The sequence below is a fragment of the Triturus cristatus genome, chromosome 10, assembly GCF_964204655.1.
Source record: "Triturus cristatus chromosome 10, aTriCri1.1, whole genome shotgun sequence".
NCBI classification, from domain to species: domain Eukaryota; kingdom Metazoa; phylum Chordata; class Amphibia; order Caudata; family Salamandridae; genus Triturus; species Triturus cristatus.
Genome location: NC_140593.1, coordinates 1,231,962,694 through 1,231,988,440, shown reverse-complemented (window position 1 = coordinate 1,231,988,440; position 25,747 = coordinate 1,231,962,694). Strand labels below are relative to the sequence as shown.

General features: G+C 46.5%; 1 protein-coding gene across 1 annotated transcript in view; it reads left to right on the top strand.

Moving 5' to 3' along the window:
- The window catches only part of ITIH6 (inter-alpha-trypsin inhibitor heavy chain family member 6), a 246,002-nt gene that overhangs the window by 74,860 nt on the left and 145,395 nt on the right, over positions 1 to 25,747 (top strand). Inside the window, 1 exon segment of the mRNA XM_085629844.1 lies at positions 16,774 to 16,809. Coding sequence (XP_085485970.1) covers positions 16,774 to 16,809 — 36 coding nt within the window.

The window sequence follows — 25,747 nt, the reverse complement described above, 5'->3', positions numbered from 1 at the left end:
GCGAGTGATTGATGACGCGCTGCGGATACTCGATTCGGGGGAGTCTTGTCTTCTAATTCTCCTTGACCTTTCTGCAGCCTTCGACACTGTTAACCATAGCACCCTCCTCAACACTCTTCAACAGAGAATACCCCTAAAGAGGGCACTGTGCTTAAATGGTTTGCTTCCTTCCTCTCTGATAAATCCCAAATGATCAAAATAGCGAACAGTCTTTCATCTCCTTTGGCGGTCGGTCAAGCTGTTCCTCAAGACTCTATACTTGCATCCACATTGTTCAATCTCTATTTAGAACCATTGGGAAATCTCCTTAGTAAATCCGGGATCCACTATCATCTCTATGCTGACGACACTCAAATCTACCACAAGGTGGTCTCCACTCACGATCTCTCCATCCTAAACTCTACTCTCTACTCCATTCAAAACTGGATGTTAACTCATCAACTGATTCTGAATCCCCCCAAAACTGAATTCCTCCTCCTCTCCTCCTCACCTTCTCCTCCCCCGGTTCAATCATGGATGGATCAGATGAATCTACTTAACAATAAACCCATCATTGTCGACAGCGCAAAATCCCCTGGTGTCATTCTCGAGAAAAAACTCAATCTACTCTCCCACATCAATTCCATTGCAAAATCTACTCAATACCAACTGTGCCTTCTTTGGGGGATTCGTCGCTTCTTCCCGGAGCACGACCTTGAAACCCTGGTCCAATCGCTAGTTCTCTCCAGATTGGACTACTGCAATGCTCTTCTTACTGGCCTCCCCAAATCCCACCTGTCCCCCCTTAAATCCGTTCTCCATTCTGCAGCTCGTTTCATATATGGGGCCAAAAGAAGCGACCACATCACACCCATTTTATTCACCCTTCGTTGGCTTCCCATCGAGGCAAGATCTATCTATAAGACTGCCTGTATCACCCACAAAGCCTTGCACTCCTCCTCCCCTCGCTACCTGGCGAATAAACTGAAACTCTCTGGAGGCTCCAGACCATCACGTAATGCGGAAAATGTATTGCTTGAACCTCCCACTTTCAAGAAGGAAAGATCGATGGCCCAATCCTTTTCAGGCAACGCGGTGAGAATCTGGAACTCACTTCCGCCTCCGCTCCGGACCACCACCTCCTCCCGGTCCTTCAAAACTGACCTCAAAGTTCTCCTCCTTCAAAGACACTTCCAAATCTAATTCACGCCCTCTCTAGTCCCTGAAGGAAGTTCTTCCACTATAGGAAAGTCTGCACTCCATGCTTATAGAAGTGCCTTCCCAGTGTGTTCTTGTGTTTTGAATGTCTGCCATTTATTGCAGTATTTTACCTCTACTTGTACTTTGTATGCTTGTGTAACCTGCACACATGTCACTTTTTCCTCTTGTAACGTATCGTTTGCTACCTCTTGTATTTTGTTTGCTTTTGATACATGCACAATTGTCACTTTTGCCTCAGGTAACGTAACGTTTGCTTTTGTAACATGCTCACTTGTAATTTTCTCCTCATGTAACGCTACTGTTCCTATTGTGAAGTGCTCGGACACCTTCGGTAAAGTCCGCGCTATATAAAAACGCATAAAATAATAATAAAAAATAAAATAAAATCATGCAGCGCCAGAAGGGCTGGTCTGACAGATCAGTGCATGGGACAACATGCACTTTCTTGGGCCAGTGTTTGGTCTGTTGGGCTGGTTTTTAGGACTCGTCTGCAGACAGCTCACACGCGCTGTCACTATGGCGATGATCTATCGTGTCTATAAAAACCCTCTAAAAAGGGGCTGTTAACCCGCCCATTACTTACCATTCGTTGGCATCCTTCTCACTCTTCTTTGCTGCCTTATAATTCATCAGGATAGGAGAGGCGTCACTTTGTTGTGTCCATATATACATATAGTATCTTAGGGGAACAGAATGTGATGAGGTAATATGAGGAATTATAGAATGTAGGAAACCTGCTTGATTCATAAACTGTGTGCTGTGATTCGACATAACAAAAGTGGCGACAAGCATGGGATCATCGCAGGAACACTGAGGAACACAGTGGGATCCGAGTTAGATTCAAAACCACCCACCCCTTACTATACCGGTTTAAGGTCGGAGTCACGTTTTATCAGGGGCCAGGGGAGAAGGCTGGAGTCACTTACAGCGTAACCAGGCAACAGTCGACAAATGGGGGTTGGCCACCACTCAGTAAGTTTACTCACTTTATGCAGAGCAGAAACAGGTTAGAGGCTGTCCCATTTCAATTAAGAGGTCACTCGATTCGCCATCCGACACCAGCCCAGTTCTGTAAAGCACAGGGGGAGGTGGGTGGGTCAAGCAGTCTCTTGGCCCGCTTCCGATCGCTCTTGGAAGTGTTCCTCAGCCCAGTCAGTTACTCTTACCACCCAGGCCTGATCCGGGCGATACTACCTGGCAACATGAAGTCATTGAGCTGGGTGAGGAGAGGGCAGTTGATACGCCACACTGAGGGCAAAGTGAAACACTTGGTGAATTGGGAGTGCCCGCACCCCACGGGAGGTGATACACAGCGTCTGGTGTGCGATTATATGAGTGACACCAGACAATCCGGTCACAATGAAACAAAAGTTGGGTTCGCCATAACTCCCTGGAAATGAATCACAACGTCTGCTGCACGATGATTCGAGTCGCACCAGACAATCCAGTCCCAATCAACCTAGATTCGGGTTTGCCGTAACTCCCTGGAAATGAGGCACAACGTCTGGTGTGCGATGATATGAGTCGCACTAGACAATCCGGTCACAATCGACCCAAGGTCGGTTTCGACGTACCACTCTAGAATGAGGTCCAAACTCTGGTGCATGATGATACGAATCACCCCAGACAATCCAGTTACAACTAACCCACAGTCAGGTTCACTGTACCTCCCTGGAATGAGGCACAACGTCTGGTGCATGATGATACGAGTCGCACCAGACCGGCTACAATCAACCCATGGTTGGGTTTGCATTACCACCCTAGAATGAGGCACAACGTCTGGTGTGCAATGCTACGAATTGCCCCAGACAATCTGGTTACAATCATGATGTTCTTAACAAAAATCCCAAGGGCCACACTTACCGATGGTCCGCAACAGCCTTTCTAAATAACAGTCAGTTGGCAAAGGAGAAGGTTCAAACGTTTTATTGGCCAAAGCAAAACTCTACATAGAGGAGCCTCGTCGATCCTCACCCATCAGGTGCGCCGAGGAAGACTGCTGGCTCCTTGACAAAACCACACTTATATACATAACAGATTCAGCATACAAAGCCATACAAGTGGAAAAATACCAGTTAGTCCATGGGCTCCTGGATGAGCTCATACAGTGTTAAGTTTCAGCCTTACACAAAAGGTTGCTATCTATACAGAGGAGGTCGGCAGGGTGACTCCCTTTTCGTCCCAGGGCCTGAAGGAATTTGCTTGATACTCCCTACAGCAGATGTGACCTTGGGCCTCGGCCGTAAATACAACTAACCTGTCTCGGGGCTGGTACGAACTAAATCATGAAGATGGTAGGCAAAGGAAACCACGTGATCTGAAACGTAGTCTATCACAGACCAAGATGGCTACAGTATGGTTTTCGGCCCTTTTGTCATGCAGTGAGAAACGAAAGAAATATGCTTCATCTAGAACCTATCAATAGGTGTTTATGCGATTAGAATACTGTCATAGATACATTGTGCTAACTTTACATGGTGTGAATAAACAGAACAAATGATTTTTATCCTTCAATCATCCCTCAGTCGGGTTTATCGTACGTCCCCGGAATAAGGCACAACATCTGGTTCGTGATGATACAAGATGCACCAGACCAGTTACAATCAACCCACAGTCGGGTTCGCCGTACCTGCGTGGAATGAAGCACGTCTGATGCCTGATGATACGAGTCGCACCAGACAATACGGTCCCACACACACAGTTGCAAGTTCAGTAGTACTGCACGAGGTAGAACGAGGCACAACTACGGATGCGCCTTCCCTCCGAGGGTCGTAACCTGTGAATCGGACACCGCACACAATGAGCATTCAGTCAGCATGTCGCACGAGATTGACACGGCACGAACGACAAAGCAGGCCACGCTGAGTCCCGCAACTGGTGAATCAGCTCATCACCAACAAGACTCTTAGACATCCTAAGGCCTCACGATGCGGGGCTGCACTTTTTAGATGTGGGTATGGTTTGGGGGCACTGCAAAAGGCAATCAGGTCTCCCGGCGCAATACTTACTTCAACGCTCACACCGCGCTGCAGCTAGGATCCAGCAGACAAACTAGGTGCTTGAGTGGGCACCGCTCTCCAGGTGAAACACGTAGACGGTGCAGGTCACTCAGGGAGGTCTTTGATGTCCCTAAGACCTCCACAAAGAATAGGGGGCAATGCAACAAGCCCTTGAAGAACAAACTTTATGGTGCCACACAGCAGCAGGTAGTCAGCCCAGGCCAGCCACTATTCAGGCAGGGTGCACAGTCCCTTCCAATGGCAATAATCCTCCTTGTGCACAACAGATTTCTTTTGTTGGGAGTTTTATATAGCGCAAAGTAGACCCGGAGGTATCAGAGTGCTTTACACTAGCACCAGTTACATTACAAACAGACACATTCATTTTTGTTAGGCACAGGGAGATTAAGTGATTTACCCAGAATCACAAAATGTTGAGCGTCCCTGCCGAGACCCGAACCCAGTTCCCCAGCTCCGAGGTCGACTGCCCTAGCCGTAAGGCCACATTCTCTCCCTAAATTCCTCTGCCAGTGTGCACCACGCAGGTCCAGGGTCTCCGGTCCCATGTCCCCACAAGTGTATCTCTGCGCTGCTGAAGTATGGCACCAGTAGTTGTACTGTAGTGTGCCTTTAAGTTGGGGGTGGTTCTGAGAGGTTCCCTTTTTAACCACAGATGTCTTCCCTAAATTTCAGTCCTGTCTGTCATGAGGCCTTGGAATGCAGATCTTAATCTTTAGTGGGGCCATGATCTGGCTCCCAGAGGCCAAGTCTCAAAACCTCTCCCCATAATCTATTTAGCCAAGTCCTCAAATGGCAGAGGTCTGTTTCTTCCAGTTACAAGCCCGATGTTTATGGCAGTCTCTGGGTAATGCACAGATGTGCTCCCCCAGCCTCCAGTGTGGACTGGAGTCAAACTAAAAGGCACACAAAAGATTTTAGCGCATAAAAATGCCCACTTTCTAGAAGTGCCATTTCTAAGCTATTATTGTCAAATTAGCACGCACAGGCCTGCAATGACAGGCTTAAAGACATGTTTAAAAACACCACAAGGCTACTCCCTGCTGTAAGCTAAAACTGTAGTTTAAAAGTCATTCAGAAACTCCCCCACGTTGACCCATAGGAAGAGCAGACCTCCTGGGTAGGGAAAACCCTCACGGGGATCATTCACTTGCTGGGAAGGGAACACACATGTTTACCTGCCCTCCCTTTCCCCTACCTCTTGCCCCACCCCTCAGGGCTTACCCTAGGAGTGTCCTAGTGGCAGTGAACAGCCTACTCAGCTCTGGCTAATGGTTTAGAAATGCCAACCTGAGCTTAAGTGCAAATGCGCACCCACAGGCCTGCAATGGCAGGCTTGACACATGTTTAAGGGTTATTCTTGTGGGTGGCACAATCGGTTCTGCGGGTCACTAGTAGCCAATGCAGTACCTGCCCTGGGTATGTGGTGCACCTTTTTGCAGGGTACTTACAGGTACAGCACCTAAACCAATCTGGTAAGCACCCCTTCCTATCATATGTACGAAGGGTGGACACACTTTCACACTACATTACAGTGGGAAAGTGCCCAGAGTCCTAAAGGTGTTGGTTAAGGATGATAGTGTGAAGGTGGGTAATGAAATGTTGAAGAAATTTTCAAGGGTATTTGAAAATGGAAGACTGTATGGATTTGAACACAAAATCAGACTCAAAGATGAGGCTACCTCAAAAATGCATGAGGTTAGAAATATCCCAATGTCACTGAGAGAAGATGAAACGACTGAACTGGACAAACTGGTGGCTGCTGGAATAATAGCACCTATAGAAATTTCTGAAGGGCTTCACCACTGGTGGTTACATGTAAAAACAATGGTAAGATCAGATTGTGTGTTGATTTGCTCCATGTGAACAATAATATCGTGGTTGACCAATTACCACTACCAAAGATAAACTCAATGCCATTATCGAAAGTGGCTAAGTGGTTTACAATACTTCATTTATTCGCTGCCTATCACCAGATACCATTGTCTAGCAATAGTAAAAAGTATACAGCATTCATCACTCAACAAGGGTATTACCAATTCAGGAGAATGCCATTTGGGTTGGCATCAGCAGCTGCTGTTTTTCAAAGGTTGATGCACCAATTATTCGGTAAGATTAAGGGTGCAAAATTCTTTCAAGACGACATACTGGTATTTGGGAATAACAGAACAACATGATAACATTTTAATGGAAGTATTGAGAATATTAGTATCACATGGTTTAACCATCAAATATTTGAAATGTACATTTGCGGAGAATAGTGTCACCTATTTTGGGCATGCAATTAATTGTGATGGCATTAAAGTTAAGCACACTCTAATTGATGCAATTCAGAAAGCACCGGCTCCTTGTTGCAAGGACAAGGTCAGGTCAGTTATAGGATTGGCAGAATTCTGCTCAAAATACATTCTGAATTTTGCTGCAAGACGTAAAACATAAGACAGTAACAAAAAAAACAGGAGCGAATTTGCATGGTCACCTGATTGTGAATCAGACTTTTGTAGTGTGAAGAAATGTATCGCAAATGCGGCTTCTTTGAAGAGTTTTGACCCAGAGGCACACAGTATTGTTGCCACAGACACAAGGACTGGGGACTGTCCTAACACAGCTTGGGGAGGATGGGGAAGAGAATGTGATTGCTTATGCCTCCAGATCATTGTTACCTACTGAAGAAGAATATTCAGTAATGGAAAAAGAAACCTTAGCTTGTGTTTGGGCGACAGATTATTTAAGAACATTTCTTTGGAGAACAGATTTCGAATTAAAGTGAGATCACAAACCTTTAGTGAAAGTGCTTACTACAGAGGGAACGATAATCACATCTGCTAGGGTGCCAAGATTACCTGTCAAACTACAGGACTACAATTACAAAGTTGAATTTGTGCCAGGTAAAGGAAATGTGATTGCGGATTTTTTTATTGAGAATGCCAAAACAACTGGAAATGTGTGAGGAAGAGATTTGGATTTGAGGCCAAATAGCATATGTACATGACCAGGGAGATATGTGTATTAAAAAGACATTTGAGATGCAGGGTACACTAGAGATGAGATGTTGGCCAAGGTTAAAGATCATCTTAACAAAGGGTGGCCAAGTAAAGTAGAAGTGGTTAATGTGATTAAACCCTTTTGGAACGTTAGATACTACTCGAGTCCGTCCGCCATCGTAACGAGCTCCTTAGTGTACAGGGAGAGTATGTCTGGAGCGGTGAAAGAGTGATTCCACCCAAAAGTTTGAGGAAATCCGTGGTAAAATTGTGCTACGAGGCACATTTTCCAATGATCAGGACTAGGCCGGCTGTCAAAACATCATTTTGGTGACCGGGCATGGACTTAGAAGTAGAAAGGTATGTTTGTGAATGTGAAGTTTGTAAGACAGCTGACTAAACTCTAGTCACGTTACAGCCACCCACGGGAATAACTAAGATACCAAATTCACCATGGGAGTGTGTGTCAATTGACATTATGGGACCAATAGGTAAGGAACACAGGTATAACTTAGTACTTATAGATATTTTCAATAGATGGCCTTTACTTAAAGTGATGGAGAAAGTGGACACAGATTAGGTTTTGCAATTTCTAGATCACACAGTTTTGATGGAAGGCATTCCAGAGAACTTGCTAAGTGATAATGGAGTGCAGTTTACATCCAATAAAACTAAGGAATATTTTGAGAGACTGGGGATTAGGCACAGAACTACTGCATTGTACAAGCCTAACAGCAATGGTGTGGCGGAGCGTTTCCACCCAGTTATAAAGAACACCATTCAAAAGGCTGCCCATAGATGGATGGGGGGTTCAGTTGGAGAAAACGGTTTGGCCGCATAGAGTTTCGGTGTGTGAAGCGACAGGGTAGTCTCCCTTTGTTTTGATGAGGGGGAGAAATCCAAGTACACACCCGGGTGGTAATTTAGGTCTAGTATTGTACAATGCCCTGAGGAATCTGTATACGGGAGGTTGGAATCGTTGCAATCTAAAAGGAAAAATTGATATAATGACAAAAATGCAATGAAAAAATGTCACACTGTAGTAGGACAATGGATAAGAGTAAAGGTACCTGCTAAGGTGCCAAAAGAAGAAAGTAGGTTTTATGAACCAATGGAAGTGGTGGAAGTGTTGACTAATGCGGTACGGCTCACTGATGGAAAAGTGTGGAATTTAAAAAGTATAGCTAAAGAATTTGTCATGGATGGTGGTTTTGATGACAATAATGCAGAGAGTAATCCTGTTGAAGCTATGGTACCCGCGCCGGAGGGCGTTGCTGCAGCAGCCGCACCCACTGTTATGGACAAGGAAGGAACTGATCAAGAACTGCAGGATTATGACAGCCCATCTCAGGAGGGGTTGGAACTCAAAGACTCTAAAGAGAGGAAAGACCACCTGTGTGGGCAAAGGATTGTATCTCTGATAAGTTTCCTTTGTAACATTTGAAAATGTTTGCGCATATCTAGTGATGCAATGATTTTAGCGATTTGATAGTATTTAGTAGGTTTTTGTAGTTTGGTTGTAATAAAAAAAGAAAGGGGGGTGCGCTATGTCCATGTGTACTGATAGAATCTTGGGGGAATGGCGTGTGATGAGGTCATATAGAATGTGGGGGGGGGGATCGCGGGGACGGCGGCTGGGCAGACTGGGGGCGGACATTTCTGAAACACTATTTGCTGTCCCTGGCTGCTCCTTTAATACAGAAACCTGCTTGAGTCATAAACCTTGTGCTGTGATTTGACAGAACACACTTCCTTTTGTTTGTGAGCGGATGGAGCAAGTACACATGAAGTTATGTTGATTAGTGTCCGTCCGCTGCTCACGCTGTGATTGAGCACTATTTCTTCAGCATGTTTTAATAGCACAAACTCAACCAGAAGGTACCAGCACTGCAAATGAGGACCAGTTATATTCCTCAGCTTCATATCTTTTATTTTTGAAGGAAAGGGAGATTAAGTGATATGTTCAGAATCACAGGACGTTGAGCCGGTGATGGGACTCAAACCTGGTTCTCCAGATCCAAGGACAGAAGCGATGCCCGTAGTGTCAAATCTCTCTGAACCCTCATATGCCGTATCCTGCCTCCTTCAGTGCTTTTAAATATGTTGCACAGGAACTGCACTGCTATTCAACACGGCTGAAAAATAATTGACAAAGCCAATAGATCTTGCATAGACGAGATCTATTGGCTTTGCCAATGATTGTTACTGTTGACTTCTCTGATACTGCCACAATCATTGCCTGCAGCAAGCTCAAAATTCTGGCTGCCTCCCATATCTTGCAAACCGCCTATACAGTGTGTTCTGTACAAGTTCAAACTGCCCTGATTTGTGCCGGTGGGCCTCTAGTTTTTATTTGTCCGATTGGCCAATGTGGGCCTCTTTCACTATGTGCCCCAGGCCTATTTTCTGTCTCAATTCAACCCTACAGGAGGGTGTGGCCCTTGGGGTAACATCTGGCCAGTCTCTGCTGACCGACTGCAGTCTCTGCTGACCGACTGTCGTGTTTACATTTCAGTGCCAGTGCGGCTGCTGTCCACACGGGGGCAGTAACATAGGATGGATGCTCTCTTGAGGCGAGCGAGGCACTAGGTACGCAGCTGGCCATGTGACCTGCAGGGCGACTTCGAGGCATCTTAATTTTGCTCCCATGCTAGAGAGGATGGGGCAGTGTGCTCCTATAGGGTCACTGCAAGAAACTGGAGTACTGAGCTGAGAAGGGTGAATAAACCCCCTCTAGTAATAATCACAACCCATGTCATAGTGAACCCTTGAAGTCACTTAATTAACCGGAGCTCAACCCCCGGTAGCAAAAGCACAGATCAGAGAAGCTTAAGTTAGAGCAATGTGTAAAGTATTTATGCGGTATCAAAACAGTAATAAAATCAAAATGCAAAACAAAAAAAATCCCAAAACGATTCAGAAAAATAGAGTAAAATTTAATACAAAAAATGACTGAAATTCATCAAGGGGAATCCGGTGATATGAAGTTCTAATGTTTTAAGTAGAACTAGCACCAAAAGCACAAAGTGCCTAAAAAGTGCCAATGGTAATAGATAGTCACAGTAGAACAGAACCTAGGCCAAATTTGACGCTGACAGCGATGGAGGTCGGGTCAGATACACCAACCAGGTTCCACCGAGGAAAAAGATTTAAAAAAGATTTTACCTTCTAGCTTTCCTACTTTAAGTCCCAATCCACCACTGGAATACACTTATAAACCTCCCATGACCTCAGGGGAGGCACTTAGAGAGTCTCAGGGTGGGAGGCTGAGGTCAACAGAAGGGTCCAGTCAAAGTCCAGTTGCCACTGGTCATTTGCAAGAAAAGGTTTCTTGAGGCTTGTTGCGTCCCTGTAGCTTGAACAGGACATCACCCTTATGACACCTTTTTGTCACTCCCATGACCCTTTGAGTGTACTTCTTCGTCCTGACTAGAAGAGGGAGAGAAGGTCCAGTCTTCTGGGCTCTTCCCAGGTCTTGGTCAGCAGGTTCAGTCCTCTTCTAACTTCCACAGGTCCAGGAGTGTTCTGAAGTGGGTGCCTGGAGATGCCACAGTCTGTCTGGCATGAGTTAGTGGGTGGGAATGAACCCTGGGGACGCTCGAACCAATGGGTTAAATGTTCCTGGGGCTAACCCTACCCACTTTGGACCATTTCAAGATGGCGAAAGTCTTGGGCCAAACTAAACTTGGACTCTGAAGGCTGGGTGTGTGTGTGGGGAGTATACTGTGTTAGTCTCAGTATCCTCCTATAGCTCAACTCCAGACACCAGTTTGAAGCAATCCCTGTACCCACAACAACATCAGAGACAGAGGTCTGGTAGAACAAAGCCGAGTTTTCAGCAATCAGATATAAGATACACAAGGATTGTTTTGGCACCCTGCATTCACCATTTAAAGTGTGCACCAACTGTTCTATGTAACCCCAGCAGACCTGTCAAACAGGCTGTGATGATACTGTCATGTCAAAGGTGTCAGCTACGATTTACTGTGGCAGGGGAAGCCTCTTTGGGTGGTCTGGTCACCAGCCCGTGCCCACACCCCTTCACTTCAGCTGCTGAGCACCTGCATCCTGCGTGTAAAATACCTTTAACCCTTGATCGAGGGGTGACTGCTTCCACCCGGCTCCCCAAGAGTGTCATCTGACATCGGAACCTGCTTGTTCCTTGCAGGTCACTGGTGCCATCCTGCCACGCTTGTCCAGTACAGTGCATGACAACTCTCTTGCTTCTTACAGGCCACAAGTGGCATCCCACCTCACTTGCCCCTTATAAACCACTAGTGATATTGCACTGTGCTTGTTCCATACAGGTACGAGTGACCTCACTACTCTCTTGCTCCTTACAGACCACTAGTAAATCACAACATGCTCCTTACAGGCACTAGTGTTGTCAGAACATGCTTGTACACATACAGTGCACAGATGTGCATCTCCACCTGCCTCCTGCCTTCTCTCCCAAACTCAAGGTGAGGATGAAGTCCGGCTCTTCTCATTTTCTATCTTTTCCTTGCTGAGACGCCTTGTATGGTTTCAGTTCGGATTACATTTCATTGTCAGAGCTTCCATCTCATGAAACAGCTGAATCAATGTCAAACTACAGGACTACAATTAAATTCATTGGCAGCTCTGTCGTAAAACCACACGCCAGCAGCCACCTGCCCTCTCGGTATGGATAGAGACATTTGCTTTCATATGACACCTGCCAGATCATACACCAAGCTCTGCCTGGACACGCTCTCTGTGTGCCTGGCATGTAACCGCGGACAAAGGATGGCTGCTATTTACCGGCAACAACAACTTCCTGCTCTCAATCTCTGAAAAAGCTCTGGAGAAACAAGCCCCATTCCATTTCTATTTGTAATGGATGGATTGTGTTGCAACAATTATCTATCTCTTCCTACGCCTATGAGGGTCACTGAAGCACTCGCCTCGCCTACAGGGGCAGCAAGCCAGGCCATGTAGGGTGCGTGGTTGGAGTGGAGTTGTCTTTGTTTTGATCCTATGTGGGAAGTGTTTCCATGTCATGCGTAAGGGCCGCCGAGATGCAGTTATTTTCTTACGGGAGAAAAAGAAAACCAGGAGCAAACCCGTTACCCCAGTTGAGACCGGGTATATATGATAACAAAAAATAATGTCTCAACAGGAAGATTTATGTGGGAGGACCGTTAGGCAAAAGAATTAATCATAACGACCAAGGAGGGACAAGGGAGACCAAAGGGAATGAAAATTGTTATTTGTAATTAAATACACAGCAGGTATGTACAATTTACAGTAACCATAACAATCATATGTGATAGTGAAGTGAAAAAGTGAACGGCGCAGTGACATAAGTGTTAAAATAACAACGTAGTGCGGCAAAAGGACTATTCAGATCATAAGGGTCAAACGAGAATATTCATACACATTTAGCAATTACAAAAAATTATTTCAATCAAAAATGGCCCTTCAAAGAGCCGCGATTGACGTTGTCAGGTCGACGACGTTTCAACCTCCTTTCGTTGAGGTCATCATCAGGACTATGGTTACGAAGGTTTAAAATATACCTCTGTACTAGAAAGTTGCCAGATTTTAATTCTTAAATCACAGTGTCGTGACAGGATACTGAATGGTGTTGGAACCTTTGGGAATCAACGGTAAGGACTGAAAAGTTGATGGAGGGTGCATCAAAGGCATCCAGGAGCATTAGCGATTTCTCTATGGGTGACAATTTCGGAGGTATGGGCAAGGTCCTTTAGTCAAGGATTAGCCAAGGCAGTCAACAATAGTAACGTCGTGCAGGGTATCTATCACGCAATTCAGAATGCAGTACGTCTATTTCAATACGGGATCAGTCCGGGACAAACAACTCCGTCAGAACGAGCAAAGCGTCTCAAGACGCTTTGCTCGTTGAGCCAATTGGAGTGGAAGAAGAGTACTGGAGCAAAGTAGTAGCACATACACGGAAACGGTATGAAGATTCAGCCTTGGTAACAATAATGTAATTTGTATCTATGTGGCCCGGGATAAACACAGGGCTATGGTATTAGTCACAATGAAAGGATATATTCCGATTTCGTAAGATGCAAAACACCAGAATATGTGAAGATCAGACCGAGTAACAGGTGTAAACCGCAGGCATAGGCACGATATCTTGTCTATTGGCTCAAAGTGTTCCCTGTGGACCCTACGGCATTCATCATCTTTTTTCATTGCCCCATCTTAGTATATTTGGGGTTGTGCCATCGATCTCTAGGTCTCTTTTGGACCACATATATACTCATTTTTATCAACGCCAACCAAAAAAGAAAAACATGTTGTGGCTCTCCTGATGAAGACGCTCCAGAGCGTCGAAACGCGCGTTGAGAAGATCTCTATTACAGCCACTGTCTTTGTTTATGTTCATGTGTATTTTGGAATTTTTTTTTTTATAAAAGTCACTGTTTTTGCTTCTGTCCTTGTGTATGTGCAACTCTGATTATTACATTATACATTGATCTGTATTATATATTTCATGTATTATATTATGTCTTAGTCTTTAATTTTGAAATCAGAAATTATATCATTCGTTCAAATGTAAATATGTATACAATCAATATGTTTTTTGCAATTTACATATAATAAAAGTCTAATATGTTTTTATAAATTACTGTATACACTGAGTTCCTTTTTGAATTAGTTATGATGATCATATTGATCACATAGTTACTCATTCTAAAATTGCCTAGGGTGTTTATATTCAGATCTCTTCAGTTATTCCATGCCTGTTCAGTTGGTGATTGGTTCTATAATTAAAGCGTTGCCACACATTGTCTGTTCAGATCAGAACCACTGTTTTAGTAAACAATTTATACAGGTTCAATAACGTGTAAGAGAGTTTGCACTCACGGCGAGTGACGTTAAGGTTATACACATCCCGCAGAAGCCGTTGAGGGCCAGTGAGACGAAGATAAGAGCAAAAGATTGTATGCATCTGCGTGTGGAGATATGTTGTCTTTTTGACACTCTTTATCTGTATGAACCTTATGTAATTATATGTTGTGAGGAATACAATGCTGATGTTACAAACCATCTCTGCGCTTTGTGCCACTATACAGTCACGGAACCCAAGAGTGACTTGCAATATCCACATTAAGTGCACATGTGGGTACTTTATCTCATATATTATTTATTTATTTATTTATCTGAGCGTTTTATATAACGGGTACATGTCCCAATGGTATCCGAGAGCTGTACAGTATACATAAATAGTCCTCCTGTAGTCATGGTTACATAGATTCTAAACTTACATTTCATGTTATCTACATGTTCCATCGTCCAAAAACATCTGAAATGTGTAGAAGTTAAATTGTTCGATATAAACCCAGTAACCCCCAGTGGGAAGTCCTTGGTGGTTACAGGATGGCTGCTCCGGTATGAAGTAGGATCAATGTTTCTTTAGCCTGTATGAGGACTGGTCAGGTCCAGTACAAGTAATATTGGGTTCAGAGTTTGAGTCTATGTTTGATTTTTCAAGGACCGTCATGCAATAGAACGTGAGTTTGCCTTGCAGGAGAGTGCAACGGCTCCCGTTAGCGCCTAGGGGCTCGATTCACAAAAGTAATCTGAGACAAAATCCTAACTTTACGACTTTCAGTATTCACAAAAGGCATTTAGTAGTAAATCCTAACTTTACGACTTTCGGTATTCACAAAAGGTATCTAGTAGTAGTCAAGTTAGGATTCCTAACTTTACTACTACTAAATGCCTTTAATGAATACCGAAAGTCGTAAAGTTAGGATTTTGTCTCAGTTTAGTAGTAGTAAAGTTAGGAAGTGTAGTGACCTATAGATATAGTGAACCTATATCTTAGTAAGTGGTGTATGCACCATCTTACACAGGCTGCAATGGCAGTCCTGTAGTTCCATTTTGAATGGCCTCTCATGGGTGGCATAATACATGCTTCAGCCCAAGGGAGGCCTCTGGGGTACCCGTGCCCTGGGTACAGGTGTACCATGTACTAGTGACTGACAAGGGTACCCCAGTATCCAATCTCGAGTGTGCCTAAGTACATGATATAACATTTTAGGGAGAAAGCAGATAGACTGGGGCCCTGATTAGCAGGATCCCAGTCAGACTAGTCAAAAACAGTGTAACATCAATCAAAAAGTGGGGGTAACAATAAAAAGCAGATCCTACTTTCCTACAGTATTGAATTAATAAACAACTGTTATTGAGCTTATTTCAAAATTAGACAGACAGTGCCACCATGTGGCAGCTTTCCTAAGTACTGGTGATGAAAATTAAGTGCAAGTTCCAAGCACCGGAAACCACTGGCTCAAATTAAGCACTGGTTAGTGCAAATCTCTGATGGGAGAGAGTTCCCGAATGGGTGAATTGGTGGTGAATGAGCGTGCATGGACCCTTTCCGTCTTGAATCGGGGCAGAGTTAGTAGTAATGAGTTTATACCAGGAGTTGAATATAGATGGTACAAAGGAGTAGGACTGGACTGAACCTTAAGTACACATAGTCCTAAAGCGGAGAGGAGGATGGTGGAAATGACGAAGATGTATACTCAGCCTTGTCATGTAATCAGTACTTAAAGTGCAAAGAAAAATGCGGGGGTCTCTACAAGGGGAATGGTCAAAGAAGCTTAGCTAAAAATCCTTTCCAAGAGGCGTAGTCTATGTAAGTAAAGGAGCACCTTAAGGCATGTGAACTAAAATCACGTGATTCACACAGCCTGCCCCCTGACCAGCATTTACTTGCCCGAGTTTTCTGTTATTGCATCTACACACATCATCACACAACATCAAACACACAGGCATAAAACAAGCAAGGCCTATTGACTTAGCCAATGCTCTTTATCTGTACCAAATAAATAAATAACAATGAATTTGAGGTAAACAAGTAGAAGTGAAAATATTTCAATTCTAAAAATACAAGACATTACTACAGTCTGTGGAAGGGGTGTGGCCTTCGGAGTGTCTCAGACCCTCCTGCACAAACCTTCTCTCCACTTTCATCTGTCGTCTCTCACTCTGCTAGACACTGATGCCCTTTTCTCCCCACATCTCTCTGAAATCCTCCATCTGCATATCTGATGTTTCCCCACAATTACCATTGGCACATATGCGACCATTGCTCTGTGCACTCTGCAGAGAGGCCGAGGTTTGGATGAGCATGAAGTCTGCACCCCGCTATGACTTGTTGGCAGGCGCTGTGAGAAATGTGCATTGCCTTCATCCACAAACACTCACCCTCAGCCTGAACTCACCTAGACACCTGGGGGGTTGCATGCAAAAAACTGCAGAACACAACCTCTGGAAAAGCAAACACTCTTAGACACTGTATGATAAAGTAAACATGTGAAATTTAAACTGGGACTACAACGTTGATGTGGAAAACCTTCAGGAATTTTACCGTCATAGTTGCAATCTTTTACCAGTAAAATTGAGGGCAGAGCTCGATCGGGACCAGTTACAAAGTTGGTTTCAAATTAATCCCTGGTCTGAGACCCAGCAGGAACCACCCCACTTGAAAGCCTGTGTATAATGTCAGCTGTGCATGTCTTGTATTTCGCCCCATTACTAATGGGTCTTTTTTCCCCTCTTTGCAGCGAATGAAGCGCCAGTCACGAGCTCAGAAGACCGAGGTAAGAGCTCCTTCACTGTCTGCTTTGGTACCCCTCCAGGGGTCATAACCTGTGTCTGTGAGCTATATGTTCCCATATTTAATACCCCCCTCACTGCTGGTGAGAGAACTGCTGTGTGGTTACAGTGACCGGGTGCTTGGGTTTGAACTTAGAATATGATTACATATATCACACAGGTAACCATAACACCCGTAGGTATAAATACTGATGAAGAGCTGAACGTATTCTAGGGAAGGCAAGCCTTTAGTACCTGTACTCAACCCCAAACCTCAAAACTACCCTTACCTCCCTTTACCACTGCCAACACCTAACCCTTTTTTTCAAAATACCATAATAAATATGTTATTAAAAAAAACATACTTACCTGCGTGTGGTACTTAGCTGCATGATAAAGACTGCATGGTAAAGGCATTGCATGGTAAAGAGTTTGTTGTAAAGGCTTTTTCCCGTTTCATAGCAGACTTTAGCCCTCCTACAGCAAAACTAATAGAATCATTCAACCTCGACATATGTTTTACAAACTTGCTTTTTGATGGCCAATTGGGAGCTCTGCATAGTTCTATTAGAGAAACACTGTTTATTTCTGCCCACTATGCTGCAACCCCCCCTTGTAGACCTACCAAGAATTGGACCTGGGAGTTGAAACTGCATGTTAGGGTAGGTCCTAATTGTAGCTTGACCAACCCATCTACTGATAGCTAGCGTGCACAGTTTCTTTCCCTTATTTGCAGAACTAAAGGCGAAAAAATATCAAATGTATAGCCTTTGTTTTGTCTAAGTATATTAAAAATGCCCTCTTGATGTGCAACCCTAAAGGAATAGGAATTTCATCCTCAGAATAAAAGACTGGAAGCGCTGTATATCTTGGTGTTTGCGGAACTGATGCTGCACCTTGGGAAGAAACTTTAGGTCCAACTTCTGAATCACAGTATATGAAAATAATCTGATATAGGGCTATGAGGCTAAGAGGGTTCTTTCTCAATTGCCATAATCTTCTTGCTGACGTAATTGCCACCAAGACACCTACTTTAATTGTCACTTACTGCGGAGACGCTGACCCCAAGGAGGCTCCTGAAGACATCTAACACTCTTGGTAAATCCCACGGAAGAACTTCTGCAGATAAAACGGCTTAGTTCCTTCTGAATCCCTTAAAGACCCTCTTAACCAGAGGACATATTTTGAAGAGAACCAGGAATGATACACCAACACCTTTAATGGCTGCCCATTGAGATCTTAATGTTGATAGGGACAAATCATTTTGAAAACCTTCTTGGAGAAGCAGTACCATCTTAAAAGGGTAACAGGTTGTTGCTATACAGTGTTGAAAAAGCGTACTTTTCAAAATGTCCCCAGTGCTTAGTGTGTGCCAATAAGGTGGACAGTTTTGCATATTGTTGTATGGACACAGCCACGCCCCATGAACATAAGGCCTGCAAACCCCTCCTCTCAATTTCCAGGTTAACAGCATTAGAATCTGAAGTGTCATGAGGAAGGAAGGGGGGGACTGATCGTGGGGGTGTAAAGGAAAAAGGAGTCCCTGCTGTACTGCTCATTGAGATAGAAAAGGAATCCACATTAGGCCTGGGCGGAGTAACGGAACTTCACAAAGTGACCCAAAAGCTCAGACGCTCTATGAAGAGTTCCGCAAGAGAGAGAGTGCGTTAGGTCGTGCCGTTCGTGCTGATTTTTAGCGCCAGGTCTTTGTCCCACACTAGAAAATCAGCACAAATGGTACCACGCGCAGCGTAAGAGGGCTCTGCTTCTTTCTGCTGCTCGAGTAGATGTTCTACTCGAGCTGCAGCTTCCTCAACACGAACTGAAGGTTTCTCAACCGCCCGCGTTGAGAAATCTCGCCGGAAGGTGTTCTGGAGTAAGATTTTCCTCACTCGTGCTCGCCAACTTAATGTTGGGGAGCACAAGCGATGAAAAAACTGAGCTCTGCTAGGCGGAGTAGAGTTTTTTGGAACTGTGTGCTAGGCAGAGCACGGAGCGGAATCTCATGCCCAGGCTTAAACCACATCATCCTTGGCCAAAAAGGGGCTACTAGGATTATTTTCACACTCTTCTTCTGAGTCTACCTCAGTACCCCGTGGAGAAGAGAAATGGGGGGAAAGGTATATATTAGCCACCTTGGCCACTGGTAGGACAGAGTATCCACTGACCAAGCCTGGGAGTCCCTGATGTCCAAGCCTGGAAGTCCCTGATGTCAAAGTCTGGGAGTCCCTGATGTCCAAGCCTGGGAGTCCCTGATGTCCAAGCCTGGGAGTCCCCGATGTCCAAGCCTGGGAGTCCCCGATGTCCAAGCCTGGGAACCCTGATGTCCAAGCCTGGGAACCCCGATGTCCAAGCCTGGCAGTCCCTGATGTCCAAGCCTGGGAGTCCCCGATGTCCAAGCCTGGGAGTCTCCGGAGTCCAAGCCTGGGAGTCCCCAGTGTCCAAGCCTGGGAGTCCCCGATGTCCAAGCCTCGGAGTCCCCGGTGTCTAAGCCTGGGAGCCCCCGGTGTCCAAGCCTGGGAGTCCCGATGTCCAAGCCTGGGAGTCCCCGATGTCCAAGCCTGGGAGTCCCCGATGTCCAAGCCTGGGAGTCCCCGATGTCCAAGCCTGGGAGTCCCCGATGTCCAAGCCTGGGAGTCCCCGGTGTCCAAGCCTGGGAGTCCCCGATGTCCAAGCCTGGGAGTCCCCGGTGTCCAAGCCTGGGAGTCCCCGATGTCCAAGCCTGGGAGTCCCCGGTGTCCAAGCCTGGGAGTCCCCGATGTCCAAGCCTGGGAGTCCCCGATGTCCAAGCCTGGGAGACCCCAGTGTCCAAGCCTGGGAGTCCTTGGTGTCCAAGCCTGGGAGTCCCCGATGTCCAAGCCTGGGAGTCCCCAGTTCCAAGCCTGGAAGTCCCTGGTGTCCAAGCCTGGGAGTCCCAAGTGTCTAAGCCTGGGAGTCCCCGATGTCCAAGCCTGGGAGTCCCCGATGTCCAAGCCTGGGAGTCCCCGATGTCCAAGCCTGGAAGTCCCTGGTGTCCAAGCCTGGGAGTCCCAAGTGTCCAAGCTTGGGAGTCCCAAGTGTCCAAGCTTGGGAGTCCCCGGAGTCCAAGCCTGGGAGTCCCTGATGTCCAAGCCTGGGAGTCCCCGATGTCCAAGCATGGGAGTCCCCGATGTCCAAGCCTGGGAGTCCCCGATGTCCAAGCCTGGTAGTCCCTGGTGTCCAAGCCTGGGAGTCCTCGATGTCCTAGCCTGGGAGTCCCCGGTGTCCAAGCCTGGGAGTACCTGATGTTCCAGCCTGGGAGTCCCCGATGTTCAAGCCTGGGAGTCCCCGATGTCTAAGCCTGGGAGTCCCCGGAGTCCAAGCCTGGGAGTCCCCGATGTCCAAGCCTGGGAGTCCCCGATGTCCAAGCCTGGAAGTCCCTGGTGTCCAAGCCTGGGAGTCCCAAGTGTCCAAGCCTGGGAGTCTCCGGAGTCCAAGCCTGGGAGTCCCTGATGTCCAAGCCTGGGAGTCCCCGATGTCCAAGCCTGGGAGTCCCTGATGTCCAAGTCTGGGAGTCCCTGATGTCCAAGCCTGGGAGTCCTTGGTATCCAAGCCTGGGAGTCCCTGATGTTTGTGCGTTAGTCTAAAAGGAGAGCATTGTTCAGGGAGGCAAAATGGTACAACCAAGGAAGACCAAAATACTTCAAAATTAGATTGAACGCTTCTGCGTTCAGCCGGAAGTTTATAGGCAAGGGAATGTTCCTGTTTAGAAGCCTGCCTAAGGGTTTTCCTTGCCTGGTATGTACATTGCCAAGAGAGAAAGAAGGCGACTCTCTACCCAAATACACCTTCTGTGAGCCAGAAGTCTCAACAGTCTTCCTTTGATCCTCCTGCAGGTGAGTGACATGACTTTTGGGCTCTTGGTTGTCGGTATTGTCTGTTCCTGCTTTCTGTTGAATCTAAGGAGGGAAGAATAGAAGAGCTGACTCTATGGCTGAACGCTCCCTGAAACCGGAGAACTGAACTGCCGCCCAGTTGACCATTCCCCTTTCACCTTCTCCCCTCCCAAGGTTGCCCCCAGCCCCACTGACTGGCATCGACAGTCATCTCCAGTGAGGCGGAAGACAGAAAGGACACGCCTTTCTGTAGGTTCTCCACCTCAAACCACCAAGTTAGATCCTGGGCTAGAGATTGAGACATTGGGATCAAAGACATCCGAATCACACAAGACCAATGAGATAGCAGGTACTTGATCAGCGGCTTACGGTGAAGGTGAGCTCAAAGGACAGCTGCCGTTGAGGGGGACATTAGTCGCTGCACCTTTGGAAACATCCTGGTAGGTGCCTCCTGCCTGGACCATGAACTTTCTGAGGCTTCAGCCAAAACCTTTTCAATAGAAGACTTTCGTGATGAAAACATTCAGTAAAGTTAAAGAATGTTCTTGTTCTCGGCCATTTCCTTGACCGAGACATTAAGTTTGTCCCCATATGATTTTTGTCCCATGAAAGGAACCTTTTGAATCCGAAACCGCTGAGAAGGTTGTGATGTGCTGCTGTGCATATTAGCTTTATGACGACCTGAAACTTCTTGTCCGGTACCAGCTTCCCATCTTGCCTTCAGAACGCAGCCTCCCATCTTATCTCAGGTTCACAGTCTTCCATCTTACCTCCTGTACGCAGCCTTCCATCTTACCTCTGGTACATAGCCTCCCATCCTCCGGTCCATAGCCTTCCATCTTACCTCCTGTACATAGACTCCCATTTTATCTCCTGTACGCAGCCTTCCCATCTTACCTCCGGTACGTAGCCTTCCCATCTTACCTCCGGTACGTAGCCTTCCATCTTACCTCCTGTACATAGCCTTCCATCTTACCTCCGGTATGCAGCCTCCCATCTTACCTCCCATACATAGCCTTCCATCTTACCTCCGGTACATAGCCTTCCATCTTACCTCTGGTACATAGCCTTCCATCTTACCTCTGGTCCCATACCTTCCATCTTACCTCTGGTACGCAGCCTTCCATCTTACCTCCTGTACACAGCCTTCCATCTTACCTCCTGTACGCAGCCTTCCATCTTACCTCTGGTACCCAGCCTTCCATCTTGCCTCTGGGAAAAGGCCTTCCCTCTTATCGCTTGTATGCAGCCTTCCATCTTACCTCCTGTATGCAGCCTTCTATCTTACTTCCTGTATGCAGCCTTCCATCTTACCTCCAATACCCAGCCCTCCATCTTACCTCCACATACCCAGCCTTCCATCTTAACTCCGGTACATAGCCTTCCATCTTACCTCTGTATGCAGCCTTCCATCTTACCTCCTGTACGCAACCTTCCATCATAACTCCGGTACACAGCCTTCCATATTACCTCCTGTACGCAACCTTCCATCTTACCTCTGGCATGCAGACTTCCATCGTACCACCGGTACACATCCTTCCCATCTTACCTTCTGTACGCAGACTTCCATCTTACCTCCATTATGCATCCTTCCCATCTTACTCCCTGTATGCAGCCTTCCATCTTCCATCCAGTACGCAAGCTTCCATCTTACCTCCAGTACGTAGCCTTCCCATTTTACCTCCTGTGTGCAGCCTTCCATCTTACCTCCAGTACACAGTCTTCCCATCTTACCTCCTGTACGCAACCTTCCATCTTACCTCTGGCATGCAGACTTCCATCGTACCACTGGTACACATCCTTCCCATCTTACCTTCTGTATGCAGCCTTCCATCTTACCTCCTGTACCAGCCTTCCATCTTACCTCCTGTACGCAGCCTTCCATCTTACCTCCGGTACGCAGACTTCCATCTTACCTCTGTTATGCATCCTTCCCATCTTACCTCCTGTATGCAGCCTTCCATCTTACCTCCTGTACACAGCCTTCCATCTTAGCTCCTGTACACAGCCTTCCATCTTACCTCTCTGGTACTGAACCTTCCCGTCTTACCTCCAGTATGCAGATTTCCATCTTACCTCCGGTACGCATCCGTCCCATCTTACCACCTGTACTCATCCTTCCATCCTACCTCCTGTAGCATCCTTCCCATCTTACCTGCTGTATGCAGCCTTCCATCTTACCTTCTGTACACAGCCTTCCATCTTACCTCCGCTATGCAGCCCTCCATCTTATCTCCTGTACAGAGCCTTCCATCTTACCTCCAGTACACAGCCCTCCCATCTTACCTCCTGAACACAGTCTTCCAGCTTACCTCCTGTATGCTTTCTTCCCATCTTACCTCTTGTACGCAACCTTTCCATCTTACCTCCTGTACCCAACCTTCTGTCTTACCTTCTGTATGCAGCCTTCCATCTTACCCTCTGTACACATCCTTACCATCTGACCTCCGGTACATAGCCTCCCATCTTACCTCCAGTACACAACCTTCCATCTTACCTCCAGTACTCAGCCTTCCCATCTTACCTCTGGTATGCAGCCTTCCCATCTTACCTCCAGTACACAGCCTTCCATCTTACCTTCTGTACAAAGCCTTCCATTTTACATCCAGTATTCAAGCTTCCATCTTACCTCTAGTACGCATCCTTCCCATCTTACTTCCTGTGTAGAGCCTTCCATCTTACCTCCAGTACTCAGATTTACATAGGGTATACAGCCTTCCCATCTTACCTCCGGTACACAGCCTTCCATCTTCCATCCAGTACGCAAGCTTCCATCTTACCTCCAGTACGTATCCTTCCCATTTTACCTCCTGTGTGCAGCCTTCCATCTTACCTCCAGTACACAGTCTTCCCATCTTACCTCCAGTACGCAGCCTTCCATCTTACCCCCAGTACACAGCCTTCCATCTTACCTCCTATTATGCATTCTTCACATCTTACCTCCTGTATGCAGCCTTCCATCTTATCTCCTGTGCGCAGACTTCCATCTTATCTCCAGTACTCAGACTTCCCATCTAACCTCCAGTAGAAAGCCTTCCATCTTACCTCCGGTACCCAGCCTTCCCATCTTACCTACGGTACCGAGACTTTCCATCCTACCTCCGGTACGCAGCCTTCCATCTTACCTCCTGTGGTCAGCCTTCTCATCTTACCCCAGGCACACAGCCTTCCATCATCTCACCTCCTGGATGCAGCCTTCCATCTTACCTCCTGTATGCAGCCTTTCATCTTACCTCTGGTGTACAGCCTTACCATCTTACCTCCAGTACACAGCCTTCCATTTTATTTCCGGTACCGTACCCAGCCTTCCCATCCTACATCCTGTACACAGCCTTCCATCTTACCTCCAGTACACAGCCTCCCATCTTACCTCGAGTACACAGCCTTCCATCTTACCTCCTGTACGCAACCTTCCCATCTCACCTATAGTACGGCGGATTCCCATCTTACGTCCAGTATGCTAATTTCTCATTTTACAGGTACCAGTGCACAGCCTCCTATCTCACCTCCAGTACACAGCCTTTCCATCTTACCTCTGGTACGCAGCCTTCCATCTTACCTCCAGTACTCAGCCTTCCATCTTACCTCCAGTACTCAGCCTTCCCATCTTACCTCTGATATGGAGCCTTCCCATCTTACCTCTGGTACGTAGCCTTTCATCTTACCTCCAGTACACTGTCTTCCCATCTTACCTCCGGTACGCAGCCTTCCATCTTACCTCCAGTACCCAACCTTCCATCTTACCTCTTATTATGCATCCTTCCCATCTTACCTCCTGTACACAGCCTTCCATCTTATCTCCTGTGCACAGACTTCCATCTTACCTCCAGTACTCAGCCTTCCAGCTTACCTCCAGTACTCAGCCTTCCCATCTTACCTCTGGTATGCAGCCTTCCCATCTTGCCTCTGGTCCGTAGCCTTTCATCTTACCTCCAGTACACTGTCTTCCCATCTTACCTCCGGTACGCAGCCTTCCATCTTACCTCCAGTACCCAACCTTCCATCTTACCTCTTATTATGCATCCTTCCCATCTTACCTCCTGTACACAGCCTTCCATCTTATCTCCTGTGCACAGACTTCCATCCTACCTCCAGTACGCAGCCTTCCATCTTATTTCCGGTACCGTACCCAGCCTTCCCATCCTACATCCTGTACACAGCCTTCCATCTTACGTCCAGTACACAGCCTCCCATCTTACCTCGAGTACACAGCCTTCCATCTTACCTCCTGTACGCAACCTTCCCATCTCATCTATAGTACGGCAGATTCCCATCTTACGTCCAGTATGCTAATTTCTCATTTTACAGGTACCAGTGCACAGCCTCCTATCTCACCTCCAGTACACAGCCTTTCCATCTTACCTCTGGTACGCAGCCTTCCATCTTACCTCCAGTACTCAGCCTTCCATCTTACCTCCAGTACTCAGCCTTCCCATCTTACCTCTGGTATGCAGCCTTCCCATCTTACCTCTGGTCCGTAGCCTTTCATCTTACCTCCAGTACACTGTCTTCCCATCTTACCTCCGGTACGCAGCCTTCCATCTTACCTCCAGTACCCAACCTTCCATCTTACCTCTTATTATGCATCCTTCCCATCTTACCTCCTGTACACAGCCTTCCATCTTATCTCCTGTGCACAGACTTCCATCCTACCTCCAGTACGCAGCCTTCCATCTAACTTCCTGTGTTCAGCCTTCCCATCTTACCCCAGGTACACAGCCTTCCATCTTACCTCCTGGATGCAGCCATCCATCTTTTCACCTCCTGTACGCAGCCTTCCATCTTACCTCTGGTACGCAGCCATCCTAACTTACCTCCAGTACACAGCCTTCCCATCTTACTTCCTGTACACAGTCTTCCATCTTACCTCCAGTAAGCAGCCTTTCCATCTTACCTCCTAAACACAGCCTTCTATCTAACCTCCAGTACGCAGCCTTCCATCTTACCTCCTGTATGCAGCTTCCCCATCTTACCTCCTGTACAGAGCCTTCCATCTTACCTTCAGTACACAGCCTCCCATCTTACCTCCGGTACAGAACCTTCCATCTTACCTCCTGTAAGCAACCTTCCCATCTCACCTATAGTATGG